The 26891-nt window shown below is 41.1% G+C and overlaps 1 protein-coding gene across 4 annotated transcripts in view; it reads left to right on the forward strand.

Annotated features, from left to right (window-relative positions):
- Ptprm (protein tyrosine phosphatase receptor type M) overlaps positions 1-26891 on the forward strand; it is a 794765-nt gene that overhangs the window by 617976 nt on the left and 149898 nt on the right. For 2 of the 4 annotated variants that reach the window (XM_008834658.3, XM_008834655.3), the window contains 2 exons: positions 2685-2696; positions 3404-3591. In XM_008834658.3, coding sequence (XP_008832880.1) covers positions 2685-2696; positions 3404-3591 — 200 coding nt within the window. The remainder of the gene's footprint in view (positions 1-2684; positions 2697-3403; positions 3592-26891) is intronic. The other 2 variants (XM_008834659.1, XM_008834657.3) reach the window with 1 other exon arrangement.

Consider the following 26891-nt stretch of genomic DNA (forward strand, 5'->3'; position numbering starts at 1 on the left):
CACACAGAGAGAGAGAGAGATTTTAATACCAACTGTAAGGGAGGAAGCTCCAGTTTTTAAATTCTTTTCACAAGTGAGGGGCAAAGGCACACTAACATCATGATCTCGATGCAGAGTGAAGTCATTGGGTAGGGAAAGATTCACAATCTCTTGGTGTGCTGTGGTTTTCCTCTATAGATATTCTGACCCTGGGGGAGTTGGGAGCAGAGAGGGCTGAGATATGCGTTGTCAGAGGGAAGAAAGCATTCAGATTTCACAGCAGGATTAAGATAAGCTTATTAAACAAATAGCATTTCTCTAAAGCCCCTGCCTTGTTATTAGGAACGCTAATGACATCTTTTGAAGTTAGTTAGGCTTCTTTTCTGAGAGAGCATGACTTGAACAGACAATACAAGTTGAAAAAAGAAAAAAAAGTGTGCATCCTGAAAAATAAGTCAGCCAAATGCACAGACAACTATTCTCTTGAATTGTTCACACAAAAATCAGTGGTGGTACTCAGGAACCATGCTGCATCCCCATCATCTGGTGCAAATGTGAATCTATATATGCTTAATAAAGATCAGTGAAGTTATACCTTGAAACCATGCGGAGATGAGCTGTGTATCTACTCTGGTCCTTGGAAGGGATGGGAGCAGTTACAATTTACATTAAGACAGAGTGTTTTATTGGGAAACAAAGTTCAACACAATTAAATCCTCTAGTACCTTAACTGCTCCTTCTTACCAGCTAAGGTACCCAGCTCTCCGGGAGAGTTTAATTATGTCTTCACATCATCTGCTTTCAAAGACGAATAGATAGATAATAGATAATAAATGATTGATTCTCCTGGGTCTCAAAAATACAGCATTCATTCCAAGTCAATATTTTTCAGCTGAGTTATTGATGAATACAGAATTAATTTTCAATTCTTAGAAAATTATCACAACTGATATTAAGGAACTTTGTATCTGATTTCCTCCTCTAAGATATTTTGAATTTTTAAAGCTTGTTAATGTGTAATTTTTTTAAATATAGGAAATGAATGACAAGTGATAACAATTTATCTGTAATAAATCATTTTAAGCAGTCAGAGGAAACTGATTACTTATTTTAGTGGAGTCAGGAATTTCTAATAGAAGAGGTGACCCAGTTTCCTAACAGATATGGCACAGGCTCCCTCTATTCCCTCTTCAGCGTGTCTATACCAGCCAGCAACATTCTCCACCTAGGTGGATGTGGCAGTGTGTAAATGCCTTAAGAGGTGTTCCACTCTAGAAATGAGGCCACAGTATCATCATGAAGCAGGGAAATAAGTGCAACAGTGACAGTGACTGTTGCTCTGTGACTTTAAAACTCACAAGGCACCTAGGCCTGAGATCAGAGAGTTGCTATGTTGCTTGTGTGCCTCATTAGAAGGCCTGGATCATTTAGGTAAAGTTCAGTTCAGCCACGATGAAGGGCAGGTGAATTGTGTTCATCTCACGAAGCATAAAACTAAGAGAGCCAGAGAGGCACAGAGGGGAAACTAATTAAGGTTCCACTTCCTTTAGTATTTATAAAGAACAGAACTTTCTGCTGGAGGAACTAATGGCCGGGTGGTTTCACTACCTCAGCTGGAATGCTGGATCCTAGCTGATGATAACTCTTGGCGGTTGTCAACAAACAAATCTGATATGCAAATTTCCAGGGGGTATTCCTGCCTTTTAAAATGGGGACATGTGCATTGCTAAATTTCAAAGCAAATCCAAATGAAAAACAAAAAACAAATCATAAAATCAGCTCACCACCCTTTTTTATTTTGTCTTTGTGTCTTTGGCCACCTCGTAGTGATCCAGGTACCATTTCAGCAATGGCGACATAGCTCCACACCTGTGTGCCACCTTTCATACCATGCATCCCCAGGGGCTTTGCCATGCACACAGAAGCAAGGTTGCAGAACAGGCCCAGCTCACCAAGTTCCTTAGGCCTCAATTTCCTATGGAGCTACACATCTAAGTGAATTTCCAAAAATTACAAATAACTATAAGCTGAAATCCCTATTTAATTCATCATCTGGTAATTTCTGAGCATCGACTCCATCCTTTCTCTTGTTTCAGTTCTTTGTATCTGAAATTGATTTCGAGATTCTCCTTTTAAGTGATTTTATTTTAATGAAAGCTTTCCTAAATCATGAGACAACTAAAGGGATTCAGCACTATGAGGCGTTAACCCATAGAATATGAAGTTCTTAATCGAGCAGCACATTTCTGCCTCCAACATTTTTAATTGCTACCATTTCTGCAGTTCATTCATCTAATTTACTAGTTGTCACCCTTTAAAATAGAGCCTCTTTTGGCTTGTTTGACCACATTTTGACATTAATTTTCTAGTGCAATTTGGTTGAGTTGTTCAAGAAATTTAAATGACAAAATGTATTGAATAAAAACAAACCTTTATTTAGTTATTTCTTGGTTCATGGGGGATGAAAAGCAATTATATACTAATTTTAACCTCCTTTTTGTTATTGAGTGCTTAAATGAAACACCTTCATCCCAACATGATGGGAGAATCAAGGCTTTGCCCTCTGAGCACCTCTCAATAGAAAATTTATCTAAAAATTTGAAAGCACAAAATTGAACTACCTGGAATTATTCACACAGTACTCTTGCTTATGCCCTGTTTCCTTTTTCTCCTCCTTTTTCTCCTGATATGTATCTTCTTAAAAGTGCCAATCAATGGTAAGTTCCCCAACCGGCCCCTTGGAGAAGCTGCGGAGGGAGTGGGAGTGTTTGTCTTACCTGTAGATTGATGGAGCCAACTGTGCTGGCCTGCATGTTTACTGTTGTAGAGCATTCCATGTGTGATGTGTCGGCCCACAGTGTTTTGTCAGTCTTTCGGATCTCTGAGCATGCAAAGTGACTCATCCAAATGTTAGTCTCAAACCAGGTCCCTTTCTTCCTTCCTCTTCAATGTCATGTATTAAGTTCCCATTCCCATTTTCTAGCTTTATATGCCAAACCATTTTGTGCACTTTTCTGTTGCTCACAGAACATTTGTAGAGTTAATTTACTTCATTACACAAACGAGTTAGCTACTATTTGGAAGTCTACAAGTCTGGTTTTGTACCAGGTCTTGATGAAGTTTCAGATTGAAACTTCTACCAACAACAGCACTGGAACATTAAAAGGCTCCTGTCAATGAGCTTTGCAAAAGCAATGTATCGTTTGGACTGCTTTGTAAAAGCAAAGATTTTTACCTCATTCCTAACAGTACTGCCAATCCCATTTGATTCTACCAACAAGTAACTTTACTTTTCTGGCTGAACCATCCTAGGGACTGAGCAGCCTTGGTTTAAGGGATGTCAGCAGCCAGCTTCTTAGCATTCTGAGGTCCTAACTCAGCCTGCTGGTTTACCTTTATTTTCTACTGGACCTTCTTTTCTTAGATGAGACCCACACGATGGCCAGCGATACCAGCAGCCTGGTCCAGTCCCACACTTACAAGAAGCGAGAGGCCACTGATGTACCCTACCAGACTGGACAGCTTCACCCCGCCATCCGGGTGGCAGACCTCCTCCAGCACATCACGCAGATGAAGTGTGCTGAGGGCTATGGCTTCAAGGAGGAATACGAGGTGAGCATGAACCGGTGTTGTGCTGCCAGGACAGTTGGCAGGCCTCAGGAATCCCAGAGATGCCAAGCCAGGTGGGGCATCTAGTCCTTTCCCAGCTAGTGGTGAGACTTATTACCAAGAAGTTCACATGTGTTCAATGGAAGCAAAAAAGCATTTCACCCTTTACCTTGTTATATGCACTGACCACAGGCTCTCTTCCCCCCACCCCCATTCTCCATCACTTTTCCTGTAACTAAGTATAGGTTAAATCCTAATTTTATAGGCATTGTCTCCAGAAGAAACTGTCCTCTTAAAGCAATGGTAAATCAACCAATGAATTCACATTGTATAGAGCAGAAAAGGAGCAGGCTGTTCTCCTGGCCATAATTAATCTTGCTGTTTGGCTATTCCCAAGTGCACACTTCTGTCCTGGGCACTTCTGGGTACAGCTGTCAGGGACATATCTTGGATTGTAATATTCTCCTACCATATGTAAAATGCACAGTTCTCCCCTTTCACAGCTTTGGTCATCAGAAAATTCTGCTAGAACTGGAGGGAACTCACTGACTAGACAAAGTCTAACCCAGAGAAGTCCACTGTACTCAGAGTGTGTGCATGTGAGTGTGGTGGAGGGAAATAAAAGATTGGATTGCTTTTTTACTATTATTTATTAAAATAAGTTTATAGTCATTGAAGATAAAAATAATATGATTATTCAGAATAGAAATGGGATTGTATACCCATGGAGCTTTAAACCTTAGACTATTATTTTTACTCCATTCCATAAAATTAGTTTATGTTTTGGAAACATCTTGTCTGGCACTAGAGTATTGTTAAGATGAGCTCCTAGGACCTCTGAGAGCCTGTGAGCTCCAAGCACCATTCTGGGCCCTCCTGTGGGCCATTCCTCACTTTGGGCCCCAGATGCTGTTGTGCCCTAGGCTGGACTCTCTGTCCAAGCCTGATTATCAAAAATGTACCACCCATACTGCCATCATTGGCTGAGCCGCTGTTACTCTTAAGCAAGGTCTGTGGTCCAAAGCAGACAGACAGACACACTGGGCTCGGCCAAACAAGGACCACCTGGTGTGGTGCTAGTGACCTCAGATCAGAAGACTGCCAACCCAAAGGAACCAATCATAACTGTTCCTAGGATTTTATATTTCACTCCTTAAAACATTTTCAGATGAAGCTCTGCATTTTAGCAACCTGAAATTCTTAGATTTACCCTTAGTGGTTCGATGTATAATTCAACAAAATTGACAGCCTTTGCATATTGCCTCATGCACTTTTAAAGGGTAGCTTAGGAATTAATAGGATTGAAAGTAAGACTTCCAAAAGCATTAATATCTTATGAAAGACAAAATTAGGTTATTGAGAAAAATCTAAGCCTAATGAATAGAGATGAAGTCTTAGTTGTGTCCAATATTCTGCATGCAGATCTTACTCAAATGTTTATTAAAGATGTTAATGTCAAAGAGATTAGTTATAGGCTCAAATAACAATTCATAAAATAGCTGAGTCCAATTTTTCATGGACTACTTAAAAATACCCGCCTTGCTACTTCTAGAACAAACCATGGCCAAGACATATCTGAAGGTGTGTGTAATTATTTCCCACTCAGAGCTCCTGACGGCTGTTGATCCGAAGTTGCAAATGGAGGGATCTTAAACTCATCTTAAGCGTACTCGATTGACAACTCATTAGGGTTTCTTCTACCCTAAAATGAAATGTTTTACTTAATAATTAGATTTCAAAAACAACACCACCAACAAAAACTCTTTCATTCTAACCATTCAGTGATCAGAGAAGACAGTTTTAAACTCAGTATTCTTGAGCTCCGAATCAGTGATCAGCTCTTAAGAAAAGGAGGAAAAGGGACAAGAAGAATGCAGAAATAATAGCTATGAGAAAAGAACAGCAAAGACAAAGGGAAAGGAGCTATTGGAAAATTCTGTTAGAATCCTCTTAAACCACTAAGTACCTCACCCCTTCCCCATCTGCCCCCACGGGGCATTCAAACATTGGTCAAAAGCAATGGTTTCCGCTTTGCAAGGTACCTCCATACTGATTTCCATAGTGACTAGATTCATTTACATTCCAGTGCATGAGGATTTCCTCTTCCCAGCGTCCTCGCCACCTTGTTCTTCTCTGTTTTCTTAATGACAGCCATTATGTTGGGATGAGATTAAACCTCAATATAGTTTTGATCATCTCTCATTTCTTATATGTCGTCGACTGAGGATAGAGTAAGCCATGCACTTTGTTGAGATGTGGCAGTACTTTTTGCTAAAACTTACATAACATAGTAATTTTCCTCCCCTGTATCATATATTATGAAGAGTTCTGATTAAAAAGTAACTTAAAATTGAAAAGTAGGCCTGATTCTGTGAATTAAGACTTTAAGATCAAAGGTCGTATGTTAAATACCTGCTGCCCCTTTTCTTACTAAAATACTGCTTAATCGGTGGTTACAAACTACAGAACTCTCTTTATTAAAAAAAAAAAAAAAAGTCACATTGGTGTCTTTGGAAAGTAGGGGGGGGGGGGGAATTAGGGAATTTAATGTAGTAAGTTGTTCACTGTGCTTATACACAGAGAAATATAGGGGAGCACCACATTGCCATGCCCTCTGTAAGCTCACAGGGTAGGAGACGGTTCAGTGCATCTGGCAGAAACCCCTACCACCCAGACACAGGTTCAGGAAGCTATCAAGGGCATAAGGACACCTGAGTCATCCTAGGACAAGGTTGACTCCTTCTTGATGGATAAGTGGGAGTTATCAGGAGGAATTGAAAGAGGGCACATTCCAGATAGACACAGAGCAAGAGATTTTCAGTAAGCTTATAATATTTTAATGCATTTGAATGTTGACCTACTTTCAAATCTTCTTTTCCTACTTAATTATATGTTCTGGGGAAGTGGTCCCAGTCCTGCATGCTTGAGTCACCATAGGGGTTGGAGAACAAGGCTGTGGGGGCTGCCATCACAAAGGGCCTCGTGTGTCATACGTGAGAAGTTTGGCTGTCATGTCATACTGGAAGAGATGAGAAGCAAAGGCCACCTCGGCTCATGTACCTGTCCTTCCTATGTGTGGACAGAGATCTGTTTCACATGAGCAGGACAGGTTTTAAATGTCTTTTCTCTGAGGCACACAGGAATAAACTGAAAGCTAGTAACTAAAACCCCAAAAAGTAAAAGAGGAAAAGGAAAAGGTATTGCTGAGAAAGTGACAGGAATTACACTGCTGCGTCCTGTTCAGAATGCTCTGGAATGCTTAGCCTCCCAACCCACTGAGACAAGAAAAGCCCCTTCATAGCAGCATCTCCAGGAGAAAAGACAAGAGTTCTCCAGCCACCTCTGTGGCTCGCACTCAGTCCTTCAAATTCAGTCCTGCCTGCAATTCATGAGTATGTGGAAAACCCATCCTTGTAGTTTGTGTGATGTTTTGAAGTAGTGACTTTCTCTCTGTTCACTCTGTTCCAGCCAGTTCTTCCTTGTTTTCCAAAACAGCAGTGTCTGAAAGTTGGCCTAAACACAGGCAGGCTTCATTAATGATCAAGTAACCAGCAGAAGTGTGTCCAAACAAGAGGGAAACGTAGCAGGACGAGACGGAGCCACTCTCTGTACAAATTTTTTTATTTGATTTTGTTCTAACAAGATAGTCATATGGCACATCTCACCAGGGAGACACAATAATTTAATTCAAAGGAAATGCTGACATGAATCACAATATAGAAGTAAACATGCTCGCTTGAACAGAAAATGGCATGTTGTCAGCAGAGAGTGGCTCAAGATCTCAGGAGAAAGGCCAGTGGAAAGGGCAGGTTTGTTTATGTTGCCGGAAGAGATGAGCACGTTCGTTCTTCGGACAAGCAAAGGGCAGTCTGTGCTGACCCCCAGGGAGCAAGTCTGTGCATTTCCCAGAAATGGAAAAGGGACAGAGCTGCACTTTAGGGGGATGTGACAGGACAGGATTCAGTCGCCCAGCCATGAAGACTTCTTGGCCTCTGGTTACCTGGAGACTTCAAAGGGAGGTTCTCATTGTCCTGCAGCTCTGCCCTGACCCCCCATGACTCCTGTGCTAGACATGGTGTGATAGTGTCCTACACCATCAGTGAGAGAGCTTCACGATATTCAGTCCTGTGTTAGGGACAAGGCAAGGGCAGCCAGGCGTGGTCAGAGGGAGACATGTCCTCCCTTGTACATTTCATTCACTTAGCTTTTTAACTATCACAAATTCCCTTTGGGGATCCAAGCAGAAAGACATTGACCTTCAGTAGGCAAACAGCATGCCAGTGGCAAAGAATATGCACTGTTGAGTCTGCCTAATGAAGATAAAAAAATACCCTTCCAGGCAGGTCATCCCCAAACCAAACATCCTGTTTCAGTAACTAGTACTCAATCTCACTCTGCAGCAAAGAAGTTCATTTCTCCCTTCCTGGAGCTGAAACTGGGGAGAAATTTAAGTAAGTCTTTGGGTCCTACTCTTCAAACATCTCAATATATTTAGAGAAACATACCCCAGCCCACACACTTCCCTCATGCGTTTCTCTCCAGGGCACAGACGCTGGTGATTGATTTTATAATTGAACACAGAGATTGTTTTTTCACTCAATTTAAACCAGGGAACGGAAGACATTATGCCAAAATTCTAGCTTAAGCACAACAGATGTGTGTTTCAGGGCACCGGCACTTTCCTTAAATGTCCCATCTCCATGCAGCTCCAGTTTAAATGTTAGGATTTATAAATTTCCCCTTTTATTTTTCCCATAATTTTCCAAGTCAGATAGTTGAAGTTGTTCAATGCAAGTACAGTGTTTCACTTGATGACTTTTTCTCTACTGGAAAAAATTCTGACAAGCTAAGAAAGAATCTGTTAGGTTCCGTGACTCGATGGGTCCCCTCCAGATAACAAATACACGGGATTGGAGATGTAAAAAATCAAGCAGAGTCTTTACTTTCCAGCCGGCTGGGGTCGACCGATTTCCCAAGACATGCAAGTCTGGTCAGAACGATCGACCCCCATTCAGTTTCAGATACAGATTATATAGGCCCACATAGTCATTACACAAAAAGCATTCCTCAGCAGACACTTTGATCAAACATCTTCTAAAAGCTATAGTTTCGGTTAAACATCTTTTCCAGGAAGGCTATGTAAGCCTGGTACAACTTCCTTCTCTTTGTTCCTTATCGGTTATCTGGTATGTGCAAACAGGCCTACAGGACACATTGTAAATCAACTGAGTCTGGGGTCCAGGGTCCAGGAAGGAGGTTTACAGCACTTCAATTCTTAGCATTTCAACTAGGTTAATCATCCATGTGTGGTAGATACAGTCAGGCAGAACAGGCAAGCTTAGCAAGTAAATCTAAATCAACATTTTAAACAGAGTTTTCTATCAAAATGCAGAGTTCTTACAGCATTCATCAAGGTATTCCATTTTTTTCCCAACAAATCATCCCTGAAGTGTCTCCTCTGTGCTCTAAGGTATCACTGCTTTTTTTCCTTTGCTTGCCTCGCAGCTCAGAAAAGCCAACATAGCCTACCAAAGACCACTGTTAAAAACCACTGCCCTCACAGGGTATAGTAGCATGTGCCTTTAGTCCCAGCACTCAGGAGGCAGAGGCAGGTAGATCTCTATGAGACTGAGGCCAGCCTGGTGTGCATAGTGAGTTCCAGGCCAGGTGAGGCTACAGGAAGACCCTGTCTCAAAAAAAGAAAAACAAAACTGCCCACTGCTCTCTGCGGAGGTCAGACGCTATCTCTCCATCTTCAGGTGCAGCTAGTTGGGGGAGACAGGCTCCAGAACCTTAGAAGGCCCAGCTGCAGGAACCTGTCTCTGTCCCTTGAGGTCATCTGACAGTACAAAAAGAAGTGTATGTATTTCTAGAAACGTCTCAGGAGTAGTGCACAGCAGCTCCACATTGGGTTTTTCAAAGAGAGACAGGAGTAGGCAGAAAGAATAAGATGTGTTCTGTGTGATTCTGTTCCTGGAACCCCTTCACTCTGCCACTCTGCCTCATCCCGAGTGGAAGGCACCTCCTCTCCCCTGCCACCCACACACTTCTCAGATGTGCCTTTCAGTTCCCTTTTCAAATTCTCAGGCACCAGCTGAGTCCATCAATTGCCACAATCAGTGCAGGTTATTTTCTATCCCACAGGATAACAGACACACAAAACCAAACCATTGAAAGCTCAGGATGGGGAGCGGAGGAGGGGAGGTATTGGCAGTCCCTATAAGGATAGGAACAGCAGCAGCTGCGCCTCCAGTGGCAGCAGCCGCCAAGTGATTTTTGATGCTTTTTTTCTTAAATGACTATATTGATGGTGAGCCAGGTTCATAAGGAAATGAAATTTCTCTCTGAAATTTTGAAATTGCTTCAAGCTCTTTGGGCAAGTGAGTGTGTGTGTGTGTGTGTGTGTGTGTGTGTGTGTGTGTGTGTAGGGGAGTTCTTAGTCGAATGTGTTTATAGATGATTCCTTAGTGGATAAAAGTTTCAACGTTTCTTTTGTTTCATGTGTCTGTTGAGTGTGTGCACACATGGGAGCCAGAGGACACTGGGTATTCTGCTCTATCACTCTTGAGATAAGTGTCCCTTGAGAAAGGGTCTCTCACTGAACCTGGCTCAACCACTAAGCCCCAGCGATCTTCCTGTCCCCACACCCACATTGTCGGGGTTACAGGTACATACACAGCCACACCTTGCTTTGTACAGGAATTTGAACTGAGATCCTGATACCTGCATAGCCAGTGCTCTTACCTGCTAGCGAAACTACCTCCCCAGCCCTGTATTTTTAAATAATGCAGTGGAGAAAATCAGTTTTACTGTGGATAGTTGATTTGATTTTTTTCCAGGCCCAGTACACACGTGTCTGTCTTCTTTGTTACTTGTACTTTGTCTTGCTTGCTTTCAGGAGCCCTTTTGTGACCGGCTGATTTTCCCTTCCATTGCTTTGGCTGTGGCCTTGAATGATGTCATGCAGGAGTCTCAAACTTCAGGGAATTAAGTCAGACATCGTTATTTCCTGCAGCTCTGTCCTCCCTCTGAGGATAGTTCATGGCAGTTGACATTTTCCAATTTGTTTGAAGCACTTCTAGGCAACTGTCTGGTTTCCATTTGGAAGCTGGTTATTAGAATTTTCTTTATCTAACATGAGAGAAGTTAAGCAGTTTTCCCACTTGTTAACATGCTTTTAGTGTCACATGCCATTAACCACAAGTGCTTTTGCAGAGGCCCTGGCCCTGAAAGGGCTGGTGCCTGTGTCCCAGCATCTGTGGAACTCGTGTCTCTCTGGCATCCTTCATACCTTTGATTTGCTTGATAGTGTCACTCCCGACTCACAGGGTCAAACTAGAGTTTTCACCATTGGCCCTGCCCCCTCCCCCTCTCTCTGTACCAGTAGGCCACAAAGTGCTAACTGCCTTCCATCCCCACCGTTTTTGATCTATCTCTTCTCGACTCCACAGCCTAGTCCTCATCACCTACGTGGGCCATGGGATCCCTTCACTTAAGTGTCGTACATTTGTTCCCTCCCCTGCAGGTCTGTCTCCTGCCCCCACTGCATGGTCAGTTTTTCCTTGTAGTACGTTTATGTCCACACATTTGACTAGTGAGCGAATCAACCTATAAAGTCTTTATCCTCGGGCCTTCCCAGTGTGCTGTCGGCTCCTGCTTTAAGCTTTTGTTTCGACCTCAGCTGCTTCCCACCATGTTTCTCTGCTCAGCTCTGCGGACAGCCTTGCTGTTCCTCATGCTGCAGTACCAATGAGACTGAGCTCTGCTACGTGTGGGACTCTGCAGAGAATGACTTCCAGCTCTTTACTTGACGGATCCCTTCAGATCCCACTTCAATGTGAACCCCACCCCAGCTGTCCTTGGGCTCCCCATCAAAAGCAACTTTTTCTCCACAGTCACAGCTCTGTATTTCATTAATAGTAGATCATACTGTAATTGATAGTACAATAGGCTATGTGTTAATTGGTTTATTCTGTATATATTTGACAAACATAAAGACATTATTCTTGCTGGATTGGTTTCCATGTATTTAAACATATATACTTTACATGGAAAATTATAAAGATGAATATAACTGTCAATCAGTTGAAACGTAGAAACTGAAGAAAATAGAAAGGAGTTTATTTGGGGTCTTAAGAATTACAGTTGAGGAGAAACAGGTTCAGTAGCTCTCGGTCCAAAGGCCCGAAAGTAGGAGCTTATGTGGCTATTGAGTGTTGAAAAAGGATAGGGGTTACATGAAGGATAGGAAATAAAATATAAACAAAATAGAAATGGCCATAAAGCAAGAGTCCAGTGATTTTCAATATGCATATTTAGTCTCCAGTCTCAATGTGATGATCCTAAAACTCACTACAGCTACCTGTGTTCAGAGGATGCAGGGGAACAGTGTTCACATTCTAGGCAATGGCTGATGCACATAAGTCCTGCCTATTAATGGATTCTTGGCTTCAATGTTACTTTTACTACAAATTTCCTTTTGTTTTCTCACCTATTAAAAAAATAGAAGCTCAGGGTATGGCAGTGTAGCTCAGTTGATAGAATGCTTGCCTAACAAGCACAAAGCTTTGAGTTCATCCAATCTCCATCACCACATAAACTAGGTGTTGTGGCACATGCCCATAATCCCAGCACTGGATGATGGAAGTAGGAGGATCACAACTTCGAGGTCAGTTATATAAAGAGTTCAAGGTCGGCCTGGGATAAAGACCTTGTCTCAGTAAAATAAATAAAAGCTCAGCATGGTATAAATTATCATGGATCAAATTGGCCAGTGGGATCCAATTAGAAAACCTGCAGACCAACTCAAACCTCAGATCAATACTGTGAACACAGCGAGAATGGCATGGTTCAGTATGATCACTTTAGTTGTTCAATGTCGGCCATATGTTTCAAATCATTAGGTGTCTTTAGTCCATATCTACTTGAAATTTCATGTCTAACTCTTAAATAAAATGAACTGTATTTGGTCTTTGTCCCTAGTTCCTGTGTCAGAGCTTTAAAATCCCTGTCATTTCCTCGGTGAAAAGAGTCTCTCTTGTTATTGAAAACAAAAGTCTCTTCAAACCCCTTTAGTTTATGTTAACGAGGTGACTTGAGCCATTAAGCAGCCCGAGGGAGGCTGGGGTCCTTTTGCTCTGCCCAGATAGAAATCTTAGATAGGCAAGAACAAGCTGTTCGGGTGCTGGTCTGGAGCAGCTTCTGCCTCCTTTCATGATTGACTGCAGTGAATGATGATGGGGAGGTAGGATCAGCACCAGGTGCACCCCTAGTGAAAGGCAAATACAGACTTCAGGGAGCACAACCCTTAGCCCTACTCGTGTTACAGCTCTTGACAGACCTTAAAGTTGGGATTCTTTAGCCCTTAACAACAGCCAGTTTTACAACTCTTAGCCCTGAAGACTTGATTCTTTTTGTGACCAGACATTGCAGTTTCTCTTCTCTACTCTTTTCAGCCTTTTATCCTTCTCCAGTCTCAGCCCTCAGCCGCCTCTAGCCATCTCTCCCTCATTCTAATGGCCTTCTTCCTGCCCCAGCCAGCCTCCTTTCAGTCAGTTCAGCTGCTCTTGCATCTGCTATCAAGCTGCTGCCTTACCACTTTCATAGCTTGGTCCGAACATCACTAGGCATCAGCACCACTTCCACAGCCTCTGCCACCACCACCACTTTGCTATTTCTGCTGCCACTTTTTTCTCGTGACCAGCTCAGCACACACTACTGAAAGGAGGCAAGAAAGGACTGTTCCCAAGAGAAGTCTTTCATTGGGAATACTGTCAAAGTGCCAGAGGAAGCAACACAGCTTGGTGTCTCCCAGTTAGCTCACTACGTGAAACTGAGTGGCCTGCTTATATAGCCAGAGAAGGGATGTTAGACAGTCATAGCACACTCTTAGCACCCAACCACAACCATGAAGGGCTATATTTGGACCAGTCACAGCCTTGTCTCTTTAGCTCCAGTCAAGTAGTTCCTCTGGCCAAAGTAGAAATGGTTGTGGTGGTTAGCTTAGAGTCTAGTACACACTCTTTGAAACATCCTTGACTGAGGTTGTGCCTTCAGGAGTCAGGGCAATCAGTGTTAATCGTTCTGCAGTTTTCACACTGTATCCATGGAATGGTCAAGTGGCTGGTGTTGGTACAGGGACTTCCAGATGGCTTTTAGACTGATAATCCTTTTGCTCACAGTAGCCAGAGAAGCCAGGTAGCCTTAACAGCTGCTAATTAGAGGATCAAAGTGCCCCATTCCCAGCATCTTTAGTTATGTACAGGAAAATGAGCATCAGGAATGACTGCTTACAATAAGAACTTAACCTAGTGTAGTGATTTCAACAGTGTTTGACCTGTACTTAGTACCTTTCCCAGTGCCCCCAGGGATAAGTAGATATTTCTCTCTCTCTCTCTCTCTCTCTCTCTCTCTCTCTCTCTCTCTCCCTCCCTCTTGCTCTCGCTCTCGCTCTCCCATGCCTAGATCTAAAGAAATTGAAGTCACAAATGCAAAAATTATGTGAATTAAGAACAGAAAACACCTAATCTCTCTCCCTCCCTCCCTCCCCTCTCCCTCTCTCTCCCTCTCTCTCCCTCTCTCCCCCTCCCCCCATCTCCATAAAGACTGAGTAATTGAAAGATTAAAGGGTCAGACTTTTCAGCCCCACCCACCAACCTTCATAAAGAAGGAAGCAGAGGGCACCTGGAGTTTCTGGGTAGCTGAACAGGTAGACGCACTGGCGGAGGGGCACACTCCTTCGCCTGGCCCCATGCATCTTCTCATCTGAGCCATCTGAGCAAATGTATCAAACCTAGAGAGGGAGTCATGGGAATTATGACTTGCACTCATTTGTTTGGACAAATTAGGCACATTTGGGGTGGTATGGCCATGACTATAGTCATGGGAAGATAAAGGAAAGCCTGGTAGTGCTGACTGGCATCTGGATGACAAGGCAGTCCTGAGGGAATGACTTAACACTAAGATCTAGCTCTAATTTCAGGTACATAGGATTGAGAATGGAACTGAACAAGAGCACGATGTCGCCAGAGTTCTCTCTGGGACTCTTGTGCTATCAGGCAAACCATATAAAATATCTTTATGTGCATTTATTATTATTGTGCAGGGGAGAGGGGAGTGACTTCCAAAGAAACGAGCACCCCGTGCTTAACTCCACATGGCTCAGCTCTGCCACGCAGCTCTGTACCACGGCTCAGAGCCCACCATATCAGATTGCTCCCTCAGCACGCCCATAGTCACCACTAGCTTTCACCCACTCCTCAGGGGCCAGGTCTATAAGTGCCACGCCATTCTGTCCTTGAGTATGCCGGCTGCTGCACATTCCCCATGCCCATCACCACACGGTCCTGGTGGCTTGTGGCTTCCATCCCAAGATGGCTCCCAGCAGCCCCTCATTAGTCCCTTCTCTGCAGCAGGCTCTGCCCCCTTGGAGGAACCAGTCACCTGGGAGACAGTGCACAGCTTGTATCCCCTGGAAATTTTTTTTTCTATAAAGTCTTCAGTTAGATCATGGTAATGTTTTTCACATCCACCAATTATTAAGGAGCAAATTTCTATGCTTTGAAGAATTATTATTTTTTAATTAAAAAAAATTTATTTAGTTTTACACCCACTTCCCAGATAGCACCCTCCCATAGCCTCCCTCCCCCAACTAAAGCCCTTATACTCTGATATCACTGCTACTATCTGCAGTGTTGTCGGCACCCCCAGCCATTCCCGACTACTTGCCCTTCTGGTGAATCTAGTCAGCCTATCTAGAGGTCTTTATTTTAGGAGGGTCAGCTGTTCCTCATCTAGTGGTAATCAGTTGTCAATATTCCTTTGGATAAGATTGGAGTCTGCTGTTCATTTTCCCAGTTCTATGCTGTGTTACTATCTGGGAATCCCTTTGGCCACCCTGGCCATCAACTCAAAAGAAGGTATCACCTGTCTGGCATTGTTGCTTGTTATGTAGCCTTTAGCTATACATGTGGACTCTTATGAAATTATATTGGCCCCTTTAATCTTTGGTTATACTTTCCTTTTGGGAGTTTAAGGCCATACAGTTGGTCCAGATAAACCGATTTACTTTTACTCTTAAGGTCATTTGAGGATCTGTATGTCAGGGCTCACATGGACTTGGGAGGAGCCCCTGGCTCCTTTGTTTTACCAGTTCCGCCTATGTGAAGATAAGTCAAAGGTCCTGCTTGACCATGGTTGGCTTCGCTTGGAAGCATGGGGGAAATGATTCCTCTGTGTTGACCATCCTCTTTGTAGACTGGACACTGGTTCAAGTCCATCTGGTGGGGCATGGAACCAAAGCAACACATCCCATGACAGAATTCACCTAAGGAACAGTGACTCTGAACGAGGAATGTAGCTCAAGGGAGTACTCAGGAGGCTAGAAAATAACAATCAGAGAAAGAGTACATGGAAACACTCCCTTTCATAGTATAGTTCCCTAAAAACTAAAATATCTCGGAATAAACCTGACCAAAGACATTAAAGAGCTCTACAAGGAAAATTTTAAATCTTTAAAGAAAGAAATTGAGGAAGACATCAGAAGATAGAAGGACCTCCCATGCTCATGGATTAGAAGAATTAATATTGTGAAAATGACCATCCTACCAAAAGTCATATATAGATTCAACACAATGCCAACCAAAATCCCCATGACATTTTTCACAGAATTGGAAAAAACCATCCTAAGATTCATATGGAAGCACAGAAGACCTGGGATAGCCAAAACAACCCTGAGCACTAAGAGCAATGCTGGGGGGATTACTATACCAGATTTTAAGCTGTATTACAGAGCTATAGTCATAAAAACAACATAGTACTGGCACAAAAATAGACCCATAGACCAATGGAACAAAATTGAAGACCCAAATATGAGTAAATGCAATTTCAGCCACCTGATATTTGACAAAGGGGCCAAGAACATTCACTGGAGGAAAGACAGCATGTTCAGCAAATGGTGCTGGCAAAACTGGATCTCCAATTGTAGAAGAATGAAACTAAACCCCTATCTTTCACCTTGCCCAAAAGTCAATTCCAAATGGATCAAAGACCTCAATGTAAGGCCTGAAACTCTGAAACTATTAGAAGAAAACATTGGGAAAAACCTACAAGATATAGGTGTAGGAAAGGATTTTCTAAACTGAATATCAACTGCTCAGGAAACAAGGGTAAGAATTAACAAATGGGACCTCATTAAACTAAAAAGCTTCTGTACATCAAAGGAGACAACCAAGGAAGCAAACAGAAAACCCACAGAATGGGAGAAAATCTTCACCAGCGACACATCTGACAGAGGTTTAATAACCAGAATATATGACGAACTCAAAAAACAGAGAACCAAGACAGGAAGCAACCCCTGGAGAAATTTTTGATATGGACAAGCCTATACATCTGGGCACACATGGAAGTGTTCTGAGTATGGGAAAAAAAGCCTTCTAGACTTTTCTGTCTTTTCCAGGCTCTCAATAGAGTAATAAAGAATGATTTAGGTGTGACTTCAGTACATTCCATAGTGTTACTGTTCAAAGAAGGAACCTCCATCACATATAGTTTCATGGCTCCTGAAAGTATTTTGTGTCATGGAAGTATTTCAGAAGATAAAAGGTTTTGAGGGTGGACCTTGCATAGGTCTTTCTTGGCTCCTAAAGCTGTGATGATAATGTTGGTATATCCAACAGCTACTGCTTGTGTGTACTGTACACAGACACAGACATTGATAAATACTTGTATTGATCATGCCAATACTAACATAATATAAATACTATTATACTATGACCATATCCATTTTCCACAGGAGGCAGTGACTCGGTATTGTAATAACTTGCCCCCCATCCTCTATGGAGCTGTAAGAGGAGTCAGTCTGTCTTCCTGGACTCCCAAATCCTTGTTGGTTTCACTACACCACATTACTTCCTTACCCAATGCCATAGAAATACAGAGAAATTAACCTTATGTTTTATTGATCTGATTTGTGGATTTGTGGCAGGAGTGATGCTTCTCCTGTCTGCTCTTTTGTTTGCTTTGAACAGCACTTTGTCTTTTGGCAGAAGACCCATCTAGTCTGGGCTAGTGGGGTTGACAGGGCCAGCCCTGCTGTATTTCAGCATCCCAGGAGCAGTGGGTGTTGCCCGTTAATCTCACACAGTGCCTCAACTCATGATGCCAGATCACTCCAACATTTCGTTGTCTGAAAAATGCAGGAAAACCATTCTAAGACTATCAGCTAGCCTGGGTGATCTGAAATGACCAGTTACAACCTCAAACCTAGCTGGAGCTCCTGAGAGTCATAGATTTTGTATACCTCAGATTACAGCTAACCAATCCCATAGAGGAAAAAGAAAGAAGAGGAAGAAAAGACAGAGTTGTAAAATTAAGTTATATGTGAAAGCCCAAGGTTTTCTAGAAAATTCTCTCCATAAGTTGAATCTTTTTCCAGTGGAATGATATTTAACATAGTAGTGACAACCTTTGTTAGATGAATCTCTGATCTCAAGGCATAATCAAAATAACCTTTAAGCTTTGACATAATGATTTAAAAAAAAATAGCCAGTCAAAAGATAAGTTTCTCACTTTTGTTGTAAAGAACAATCCTGTAGAATAAAGGGATAATGAACTAATAATTAAAGGACCTAGGTCTCAATTACTTTCTGCTAGCTCAAACTCTGGAACATTAAACAAATCCCTCTGCTTCCATGAAGCAACTCAGCCAGTGGGAACCAAGGGTCTCTGAGCATCAATGACATACTTGGTAATATGCTAGGGCTCAGTGGTGCTAGGGCCCAGTGTAGCTGGTATATTCTCATGGACAGAAGGTTTTTCAGTGGACAGCACTGATTGGCAAAACTATGTGAGGATTTGGTATGGTCATTACAGTTGTATAGATGTCCATCTCTGGATCCGTGGGTTTACGTGGAGACATGGTATGGGCATCACTGCCATGTAAACGTGTATCTCAGGATCTGTGGGTAACTCTTCAGTTCTCTAGGCTTTCTGAAGGAGGTGGTTTCTCTCCTTGTACCTCTACCCTACCTCCTGCACACTATTAACGACACATTGAGATGATAATGGTAATAGCTTTAGCACATTACTGTATCAGACTCGCTCAGTGTCTGAAATGTGGCTGTGATCCTAGTTCCATTAGTTCTCTGATCCCCACTGTCCTAGTTTTCAAGTATGATGAGTAATATGGAAACAAATTAAGTGTTCTGAATTCTTAATTTACTTTACATTTTAAAATCTGTGAATTTAGTTTTGGCCACCTGCTTAATCAGACTGCACAAATATTGAATTAGAGCTCATACTATTTTTGATAGGTCATTTCACAGAAAAGAAAGGGGCATGCTGGCTTTCCAAAGCCTTCCACTGCATGTTCTGAAATGAAGTAGTTTTATGTCCACGATTGAAATATAGTGTTCAGAATTCACCTGTATTATTCATTATCCTATAGATTTGAAAACCTCTCCATTCCCTTTATCCTCTACTGGTGTCCTTTAGAGAGATGTGGAAACCTTTTATCTATTTACTTCAGGGAAATTATACAAGAGATTCTGAATAATTATAATGTATTCAGTGTTAATTATGAATATGCAGCAAATGTATTGTATTTATGTGCTTTAGGTAATTATGCATTTGAGTTCCTTGCCAATTTTATGGCCAAAATATTTTACTTGGCTGATTACTAAGTGTATTTTAAGCTCACTTCTTGAGACATGAAGTGAATATACTATAAATCCAATTAACATGATTAATTTGCCAAAGGAGAATGCTTGCTTTTATTTCTTTTCTCTATTTTAATAATGAAAAATGGTTACAGGGGTACAAAATAAATAAAAAACAAACAAAATTTGTTTTTAATGGTATCGAAACCCAATTTTATCATTTTCCTTTATAACCAGAGTATAATTTTTAAAGAGACTTCAGCTTTTCAAGTATATAGACGAAAGAGACAAAGAACTCAACTGCCAATTTTCAGTAAATTTCTAATATTTAATACATTTGGATCTTAACATAGTTCCAAATCTTATTTTCCTATTTAATAATAAGTCTCAAATAATCCCTGCGTCTTTGTCATGAACACTGCTATAAGCAATTCTTTGGACTTACTGGCATTGTTTTCTTTTTCATTTTTTAAAATTCATTTTTATTTTATGCCTATGAATGTTTTACTTCCATGTAAGTGCACCCATGCATGCAATGCCTGCAGAGGCCAGAAGAGGGTGTCAGATCCCTTGGAACTGGAGTTACAGATGATTGGCTGCCATATCGGGGCTGGAAATCAAACCCAGCCCTCTGCAAGAGCAACCAGTGCTAGTAACTGCTGAGCCATCTCACAAACCCCACTGACATTATTCTCTCTCTCTCTCTGTCTCTCTCTCTCTCTCTCTCTCTCTCTCTCTCTGATTTTAAAGTTTATTTTCTTTTTTTTTCCTCTCCATGTCATTTTTTTACTGAATTTTTCATGTATTTCATACAGAACAGCTCAAACAAATCTTAATCATCTTTATATCCCCATCCCCACTGGCATAGCCCCCCACCCCCCGGAGCCCATCTACTCAGTCATCCCTGTTAAGGCCCACTGGGTTGTCAGTGCCCCAACCATTCCCCAGTGCAAGTCTACCTACTAAGTCTAGTCAGCCTATCCAGAGTCCCTTGTTTTAGGAAGATCAGCTCTTCTTCATCTAGCAACAATCAATTGATAACATTCCTTCAGATAAGATTGAGGTCTGCTGTTCATTTTCCCAGTTGTATGCTGGGTTATTGTCTGCCCGAGTTTGCATGGGACTTGTGTATGCTGACACCATTGCCATAGATTCATATGAGCGGTTCCTGGGAGCTTGTAGGACTCTGTTTCCATATGGTCATGTACTTCCTCCCTGGCTCTTAAAATCTTTCCACCCCCTCTTCCCCGATGGTCCCTGAGCCTTGGGTAGGAGAAGTTTAACAAAAGGATCCCGTCCAAGGACCAGCATTCAGAAGACTCTTGATCTCTACACATTGGCTATTTGTGACCTTTTGTGTTCCTGGCCCTCCACTGCATGAGGGAGCTTCATTATTGATAACTGAGCAAGTCATTAGTGCCCTCTTCAATATCCCTGTTCTATGTTCCATGAGCCTTAGGTGCAGAGGTTGTACTGTAGATGTGTCACTTAGGCCCGGACAATTCATAGATGGTGTCTGTGTGTGACCAGTTGTGGTACTTGGTCATAGTCTCTGACTGGTGTAAAATGAGCTTCTTTGATGAGTGGTGACTGGGATATGCTCTGTCTTCAGCAATAGGGTCTTACCTTCAAGTTCTAGGAGGCCATCAAGGGCTGTGGCACTAGCCTGAGTAATTTTGGGAGTCTCCTGGACCACCCTGGCCAACAACTCAAAGGAAGGTATCTCCTGTCTGGCACTGTTTCTTGTTAAGTAGCCTTTAGCTATACACATGGACTCATGTAGAGATAAAGTATGTGTAATTTGTCAGTAGGTTGTTGGACTAATACGGTTCCTTCTGGTTTTTTAAAAGTAACTAGGCTCCTTCTGGTTTTTTAAAAGTAACTAGTCTCTCACTGTCTAACCCTTCTGCCATGGTTTCCCCATTTAAAGTGCCCTCATTTTCCCCATTTCTCCCTTGATAATAGCCATCACCCATGGTCCCACCTCTCTTGAGATCTTTCTTCCCCTTTATCCCCAAGATTCTTTATATCCCTCCCTCCCCACTCCCATGTAAATAACCCCATTTTTAGCCATTTCTCCCTTGGTAACACCTGTTTCCTAATGTTGTTCTTTCAGGTTTTTTCTTTTCCTTTACCTCCCTGGTTCCTTTTCATTATCCTGGTTCTCGTAGTTATGTCTGGATACATACTCACTTATAAGGATTTGGTGCTAGGATCCACATATGAGGGAGAACTATGTCATTTGTTTTTCTGAGTCTGTGTTACTTCACTTATTGGTGTATAAAATGCTCTAGATTTGCACTATATTGACAACCTTTCATGAAAGGTTAGGTCAGCTCCATTTTCATTGTCACTCTACATAAATACTTCCTGTAAGTATCACTAAAATTAGCATTCTTCCTTCTATATAAAGAAAAGTTTTACCTCTTTGATGGACTGAAAATGTGTATCCTGTTAGCATTCCATTTGAAAGCGTAATCTCTTCATGTTTACTGACGTGGAAATTTTCTTTTGTTAGTAAACTTTGCTGCCTTTTCTACTAGGGTATTGATTATCTCTTACCCATTATGTGAGCTTTTATATGGCCTACTTGTTTTGCCTGTCTGTCTGTCTGTCTGTCCGTCTATCTGTCTGTTTGTTGAGATAGGGTCTCCATGTATCCCCTGTTGGCCTGAAACTCACTATATAGACCAGGCTGGCCTCAATCTCACAGAGATTTGCCTGCTTCTTCTTCTCTGGAGATATATTAGAAGTTCCTAATCTATGTGTTTCTGTGATTTTTTAGGATCATTTTGTCTACTAGAAATACAGTAATTTTAGACACACAAATTCATGAAAAATGTTATATAATTTTACCAGAATTGCAAGGCTCAATTTATAAAACTTAAGAACACTGACTTCTTGGCAATAGGGTAGGTTAATAACCAATTAACCTACCCATTAATATGTTTCATGTCTTCATTTATTTGAAGATTTTTTGTTACTTTTACGTAATGTTTTCAAATATCAAGATAAAACCTTGCGTATGCCTTACGTATGCTTTTTTATTGCGACAATAGTATCTCTTTGAAGCTGCATTTTATTTTTCTTGCACATTTATACAGTAGATGCTTTGACACCCTTGCCTTTTATTCTCGCATACTATGGTATGCAGCCCCAACGTATAAAGTTTAAATGTGTCTTTTCCTCATTTTTACATAGGTAGGTAGGTGGGTAGATGATAAGATATTTCAGATAGATGTATATAGATACATATATATGAGTATATCATATGTATAGATGTGCATATGTATATATTGTTCTTATGTCCAGAAATATTCTTCAGTGGTTTTTATTTCAGTCATTTGTCAGAAAACTATTTGGGAGTTTTACATGGAGAAAACATGTCAACTCTCATTATTGACAACTTGCTTCATTTACATCTCACATTTTATCTGTTTCTTTTTTTTAAAGCCGTCTAGAACCTTCTGCACAATGTTGAATAAAACTTGATTTGATATAGAATATAACCAGTAACTCTACCTGGCTGCAGAACCTAGCCTGCCACTCAATCTAATTTAGAGCAGAGCCTAGTAGAGAAGCCTAGTAGTGACCCCAACTTACAGCAGAACAAAGCTACCAGTCTCACCCAGAAGGAAGACCAAACTAGTGACCCTGCCTAGAATCAGTGGAACCAACCAGCCAGAGTACACAGCAACAATTCCTAAGCAGATGTTGCTCAACCAGCAACGCTGTGTGACCTCTGCACCCACTCAGTAGCCTCATCTGACTAACAAGGCAAGTCTGTCTCCTACCCAAATGCATATTGCAGCAAGCATCCCATCTAACCTCAGAGGACAGGCAGTAATCCCATCACATTAGTGGAGTCCACAGCAATCCCCATCTTGTGGATGGTACCAGCTAGCCTGTAACAAACCCAACTTGGACTAGCTGAGCAAGGTCTATCTCTGTTAAAGTGAACTGTAGGTGATAGGAAAGGTGACTGCTTCCTCCAATGTACAGTAGAAACACAAGGATCATGAAGAGTCAAAAGAATATGACACCAAAGGAAATTAATACATCTCAAAATAAAAACCTGATCTTAAGGAAATGGAGCTCTATTGACTGACTGACAAAAAATTCAAAATAATCCCTTTAAAGAAATCCAGTGAACCCTAAGAAAACATGGATAGACTGCTAAACAAAACTAGAAAAATAATACATAAAAATGTAAGCACTTAACAAAGAAATAAAACCATTTAACTTTTGCATACAGAAAATATATCAATGAATGGTGCTTGCCAAGCATGCCCAAAGTCCTGGGTTAGATCCCCAATATCACCAAAAACAAATCAAAGACGTGAACAATAGAATGACTGAACTGCAATCTCACTTCAGAGCTTCAATACTGGATTCAGTCAAGTCGAAGAAAAAGTGAGTGAACTTGAAGACAGCTCATTTGAAATTGTCCAGTCAGGACAGCAGAAAGAAAAAGGAGCAACAAGAAAATGAATAAAACCTATGGGTTTATGGGCCACCGTCAGATAAAACATGGAACCTTATTGTAATTATAAAAGAGGAAGATGGAATGAGACAAAGTTTATTTAAAGAAATACCAACTAGGAGTTGGTATTTCAACTAGGTATTTCTGCCTGTTTTGGAAGAAAAAAAATGGATATCTAAATTTATGAGAATCAAAAGTTGCCAAATAGGTTGAACCTACAAACAGCTACTCTGATTGTGATTAAGTTATCAGAGGTCAAAGAGAAAGAGAGAATTTTGAAAGCAGAAGTGATTTATCCCATATGATGGAGAACGCACATGCTATCAGCAGATTTCTTTGTAGAAATCATTAAGCCAGAAGAGAATGGAATATCTTGAAAATGTTGAGAAAAATATACCAACCAGGAATAGTATACCAATCAAAGTTGCCCTTAGTAAATGGAAGATAAATAAATCATTTCTCTAATAAATAAAAGATGAAATAGTGAACAACCAGTACACTAGCTTATGGAGGGAGTTCATCAAGCTGAAATGGGAGTTTACAGATAAACCACAGAGAAATGTGTGAATATGCAAAATTTACCATTCAAGTGTGTAAATAGGTATGTAAAATCAAAATCTATCAATCTCAGCGTTAAAGTTTTCTAATGCTGTATGGATGACATATAAATGACTTTCAGCTCCTGTATCAGAGAAAACAAATGTACTAAATAACTATAACATATTCTAGGATACTCAATATAAAAAAGATTTAGGGCATAGATAAATGGCTCAATGGTTAAAAGCATCTACTGCTCTGGTACAGGACCTGAGTTTACTTCCCAGTACCCACATCAGGCAGCTCACAACCATCTGTAACTCCAGCTCCAGGGGATCTGATGCCCTCTTCTGGTCTCTGTGGGCACCTGTACTCACAAGTGCATATACCCACACACAGGCATACACATGTACACATAATTAAAAATAAATGTTTTACAAAAAAAAGATGTAAATTTATGTATATATATTTTTTAGAAAAAGCATTCATTACAGCTTTAACATAATAAGAGTTTGCAGAGCAAAGATACATCTCTTTCAAAAGTGGCTATAAAATTTTTAGGTTCACTGTTGAATTAATACAGTTATACAATATTGAACACAGTATAAACCCTGTAAGACATAAAATTGAATGAGTTTTTAACCTTTAAAAAATATCTCCATTTCATTTTAAAATATACTGTTTCTTTCAGAAAGACTTACTGTTTTTGCTAATAACATTGAGATGTTGTCACATGCGTCTCTAATCTGTATGTATCTGATTATTACTAGTCATAATCAGTTGCACTTGGCTCCTTGGCACCTGTATATGTCTATAAAGTCATCGAGTAAGTTTAAATGGTAATGTTTATCCCCTCTACTAATTAACATGATGTAAGTTTTTATGCTTCCTCCTCAAACATAATTCATTTTTTAAAATTTGTTGATTGTGTGTGTGTGTGTATCACACAAAACATCCCAAACCATCTTATTTAACTATACACCTACTTCCCAGATAGCACCCTCCCATAGCCTCCCTCCCCCAACTAGAGCCTTTATACTCTGTCATCCCTGCTACTGTCCACTGTGTTATTGGCACCCCAACCGTTCCCCAGTACTTGTCCATCTGCTGAATCTAGTCAGCCTATCTAGAGATCTTTGTTTTAGAAAGATCAGCTGTTCCTCATGTAGCAGCAATCAGTTATCAGTTCCTTTAGGTAAGATTGGGATCTTCTGTTTATTTTCCCAGTTCTATGCTGGGTTACTGTCTGGGAGTCCCTGGGGCCACCCTAGCCAACAACTCAAAACAAGGTATCTCCTATCTGGCATTGTTGCTTGTTATGTAGCCTTTAGCTATACATATGGACTCTTAAAAAATTATATTGTCCCCTTTAATCTTTGGTTATACTTTCCTTTTGGATGTTTAAGGCCATACAGTTGGCCCAGATTAACCTATTTATTTTTACTCTTAAGGTGGTTTGAGGATCTGTTCCTTAGGGGTCACATGGGCTTGGGAGGAGCTTCTGGGTCCTTTCTTTTACCAGTTCCTCCTACATGAAGATAAGTCAAAGGTCCTGCTCAACCATGGCTGGCTTCGCTTGGAAGCATGGAGGAAATGATTCCTCTGTGTTGACCCTCCTATTTGTAAACTGGACACTGGTTGAAGTCCATCTTGTGGGGTCTCCATGGCCTCCTTGATCAAGAGGACAGGTGACCCACTACAATTACAGGACTTTTTAAGAGATGCTCATAGTCCCGTGGAACTAGTCAACCTAGGAGGGCAAGGAGCAAACCTGTCCTTTATGTCCCTCTGACCAAATTAGTCTAGGCCTCAAAGTATGTCTGTTAAACATTCAAGATTAGTTCCCCCAGTCTGGTACTTTTAATTACCGTGTACCATGTAGGTAAATCTTGGGCAAAGACCAATTGTTCTCTGCTAAACCTTGAGTAGACATATATTTCTTGATCTGGTATGTATAATTTGTCAGTAGGTTGTTGGACTAATATGGTTCTCTCTGGTTTTTAAAACTAGCTAGGCATTATTTATTTCTTGCATTGTCTAACCCCTCCATCATGGTTTCCCCAATTAAGATGCCCCCTTTTCCCCCCCTTTCTCCCTTAATAATACCCTTCTCCTATGGTCCTGCCTCTCTTGAGCTCCTTCTTTCCCTTTATCCCCTAGGTTCCTTGTATACCCTTCCCTCCCCCTTCCCTTAAACTATCCCAATTTTTATCCATATCTCCCTTATTAATGCCTGTTTCCTACTATTCTTCTCTTTCAGGTTCTTTCTTTTCCTTTACCTCCCAGGTTCCTTTCTATTATCCTGGTTCCTGTAGTTATGTCTGGATACATACCCACTTATCTGGATTTGGTTCTAGGATCCACATATGATGGAGAACACATGTCAATTTTTTTTCTGAGTCTGTGTTACTTCAGTTAGTATAACAGTTTCTAGTTCCATGCATTTACCTGCAAATTTCAATTTCATTTTTCTTTACTGCTGAGTAAAACTCCACAGAATAAATGAACCACATTTTCGTTATCCACTCATCAATTGAGGGAAACTTAGGTTGCTTCCATCTCTTAGCTATTGTGAAAAGAGCAGCAACAAGCATGGATGTACAAGTGTCTCTGCAATAGGATGAGTC

This window comes from Nannospalax galili, unplaced genomic scaffold (genome assembly GCF_000622305.1).
Source record: "Nannospalax galili isolate Female #2095 unplaced genomic scaffold, S.galili_v1.0 scaffold155, whole genome shotgun sequence".
Taxonomy (NCBI): domain Eukaryota; kingdom Metazoa; phylum Chordata; class Mammalia; order Rodentia; family Spalacidae; genus Nannospalax; species Nannospalax galili.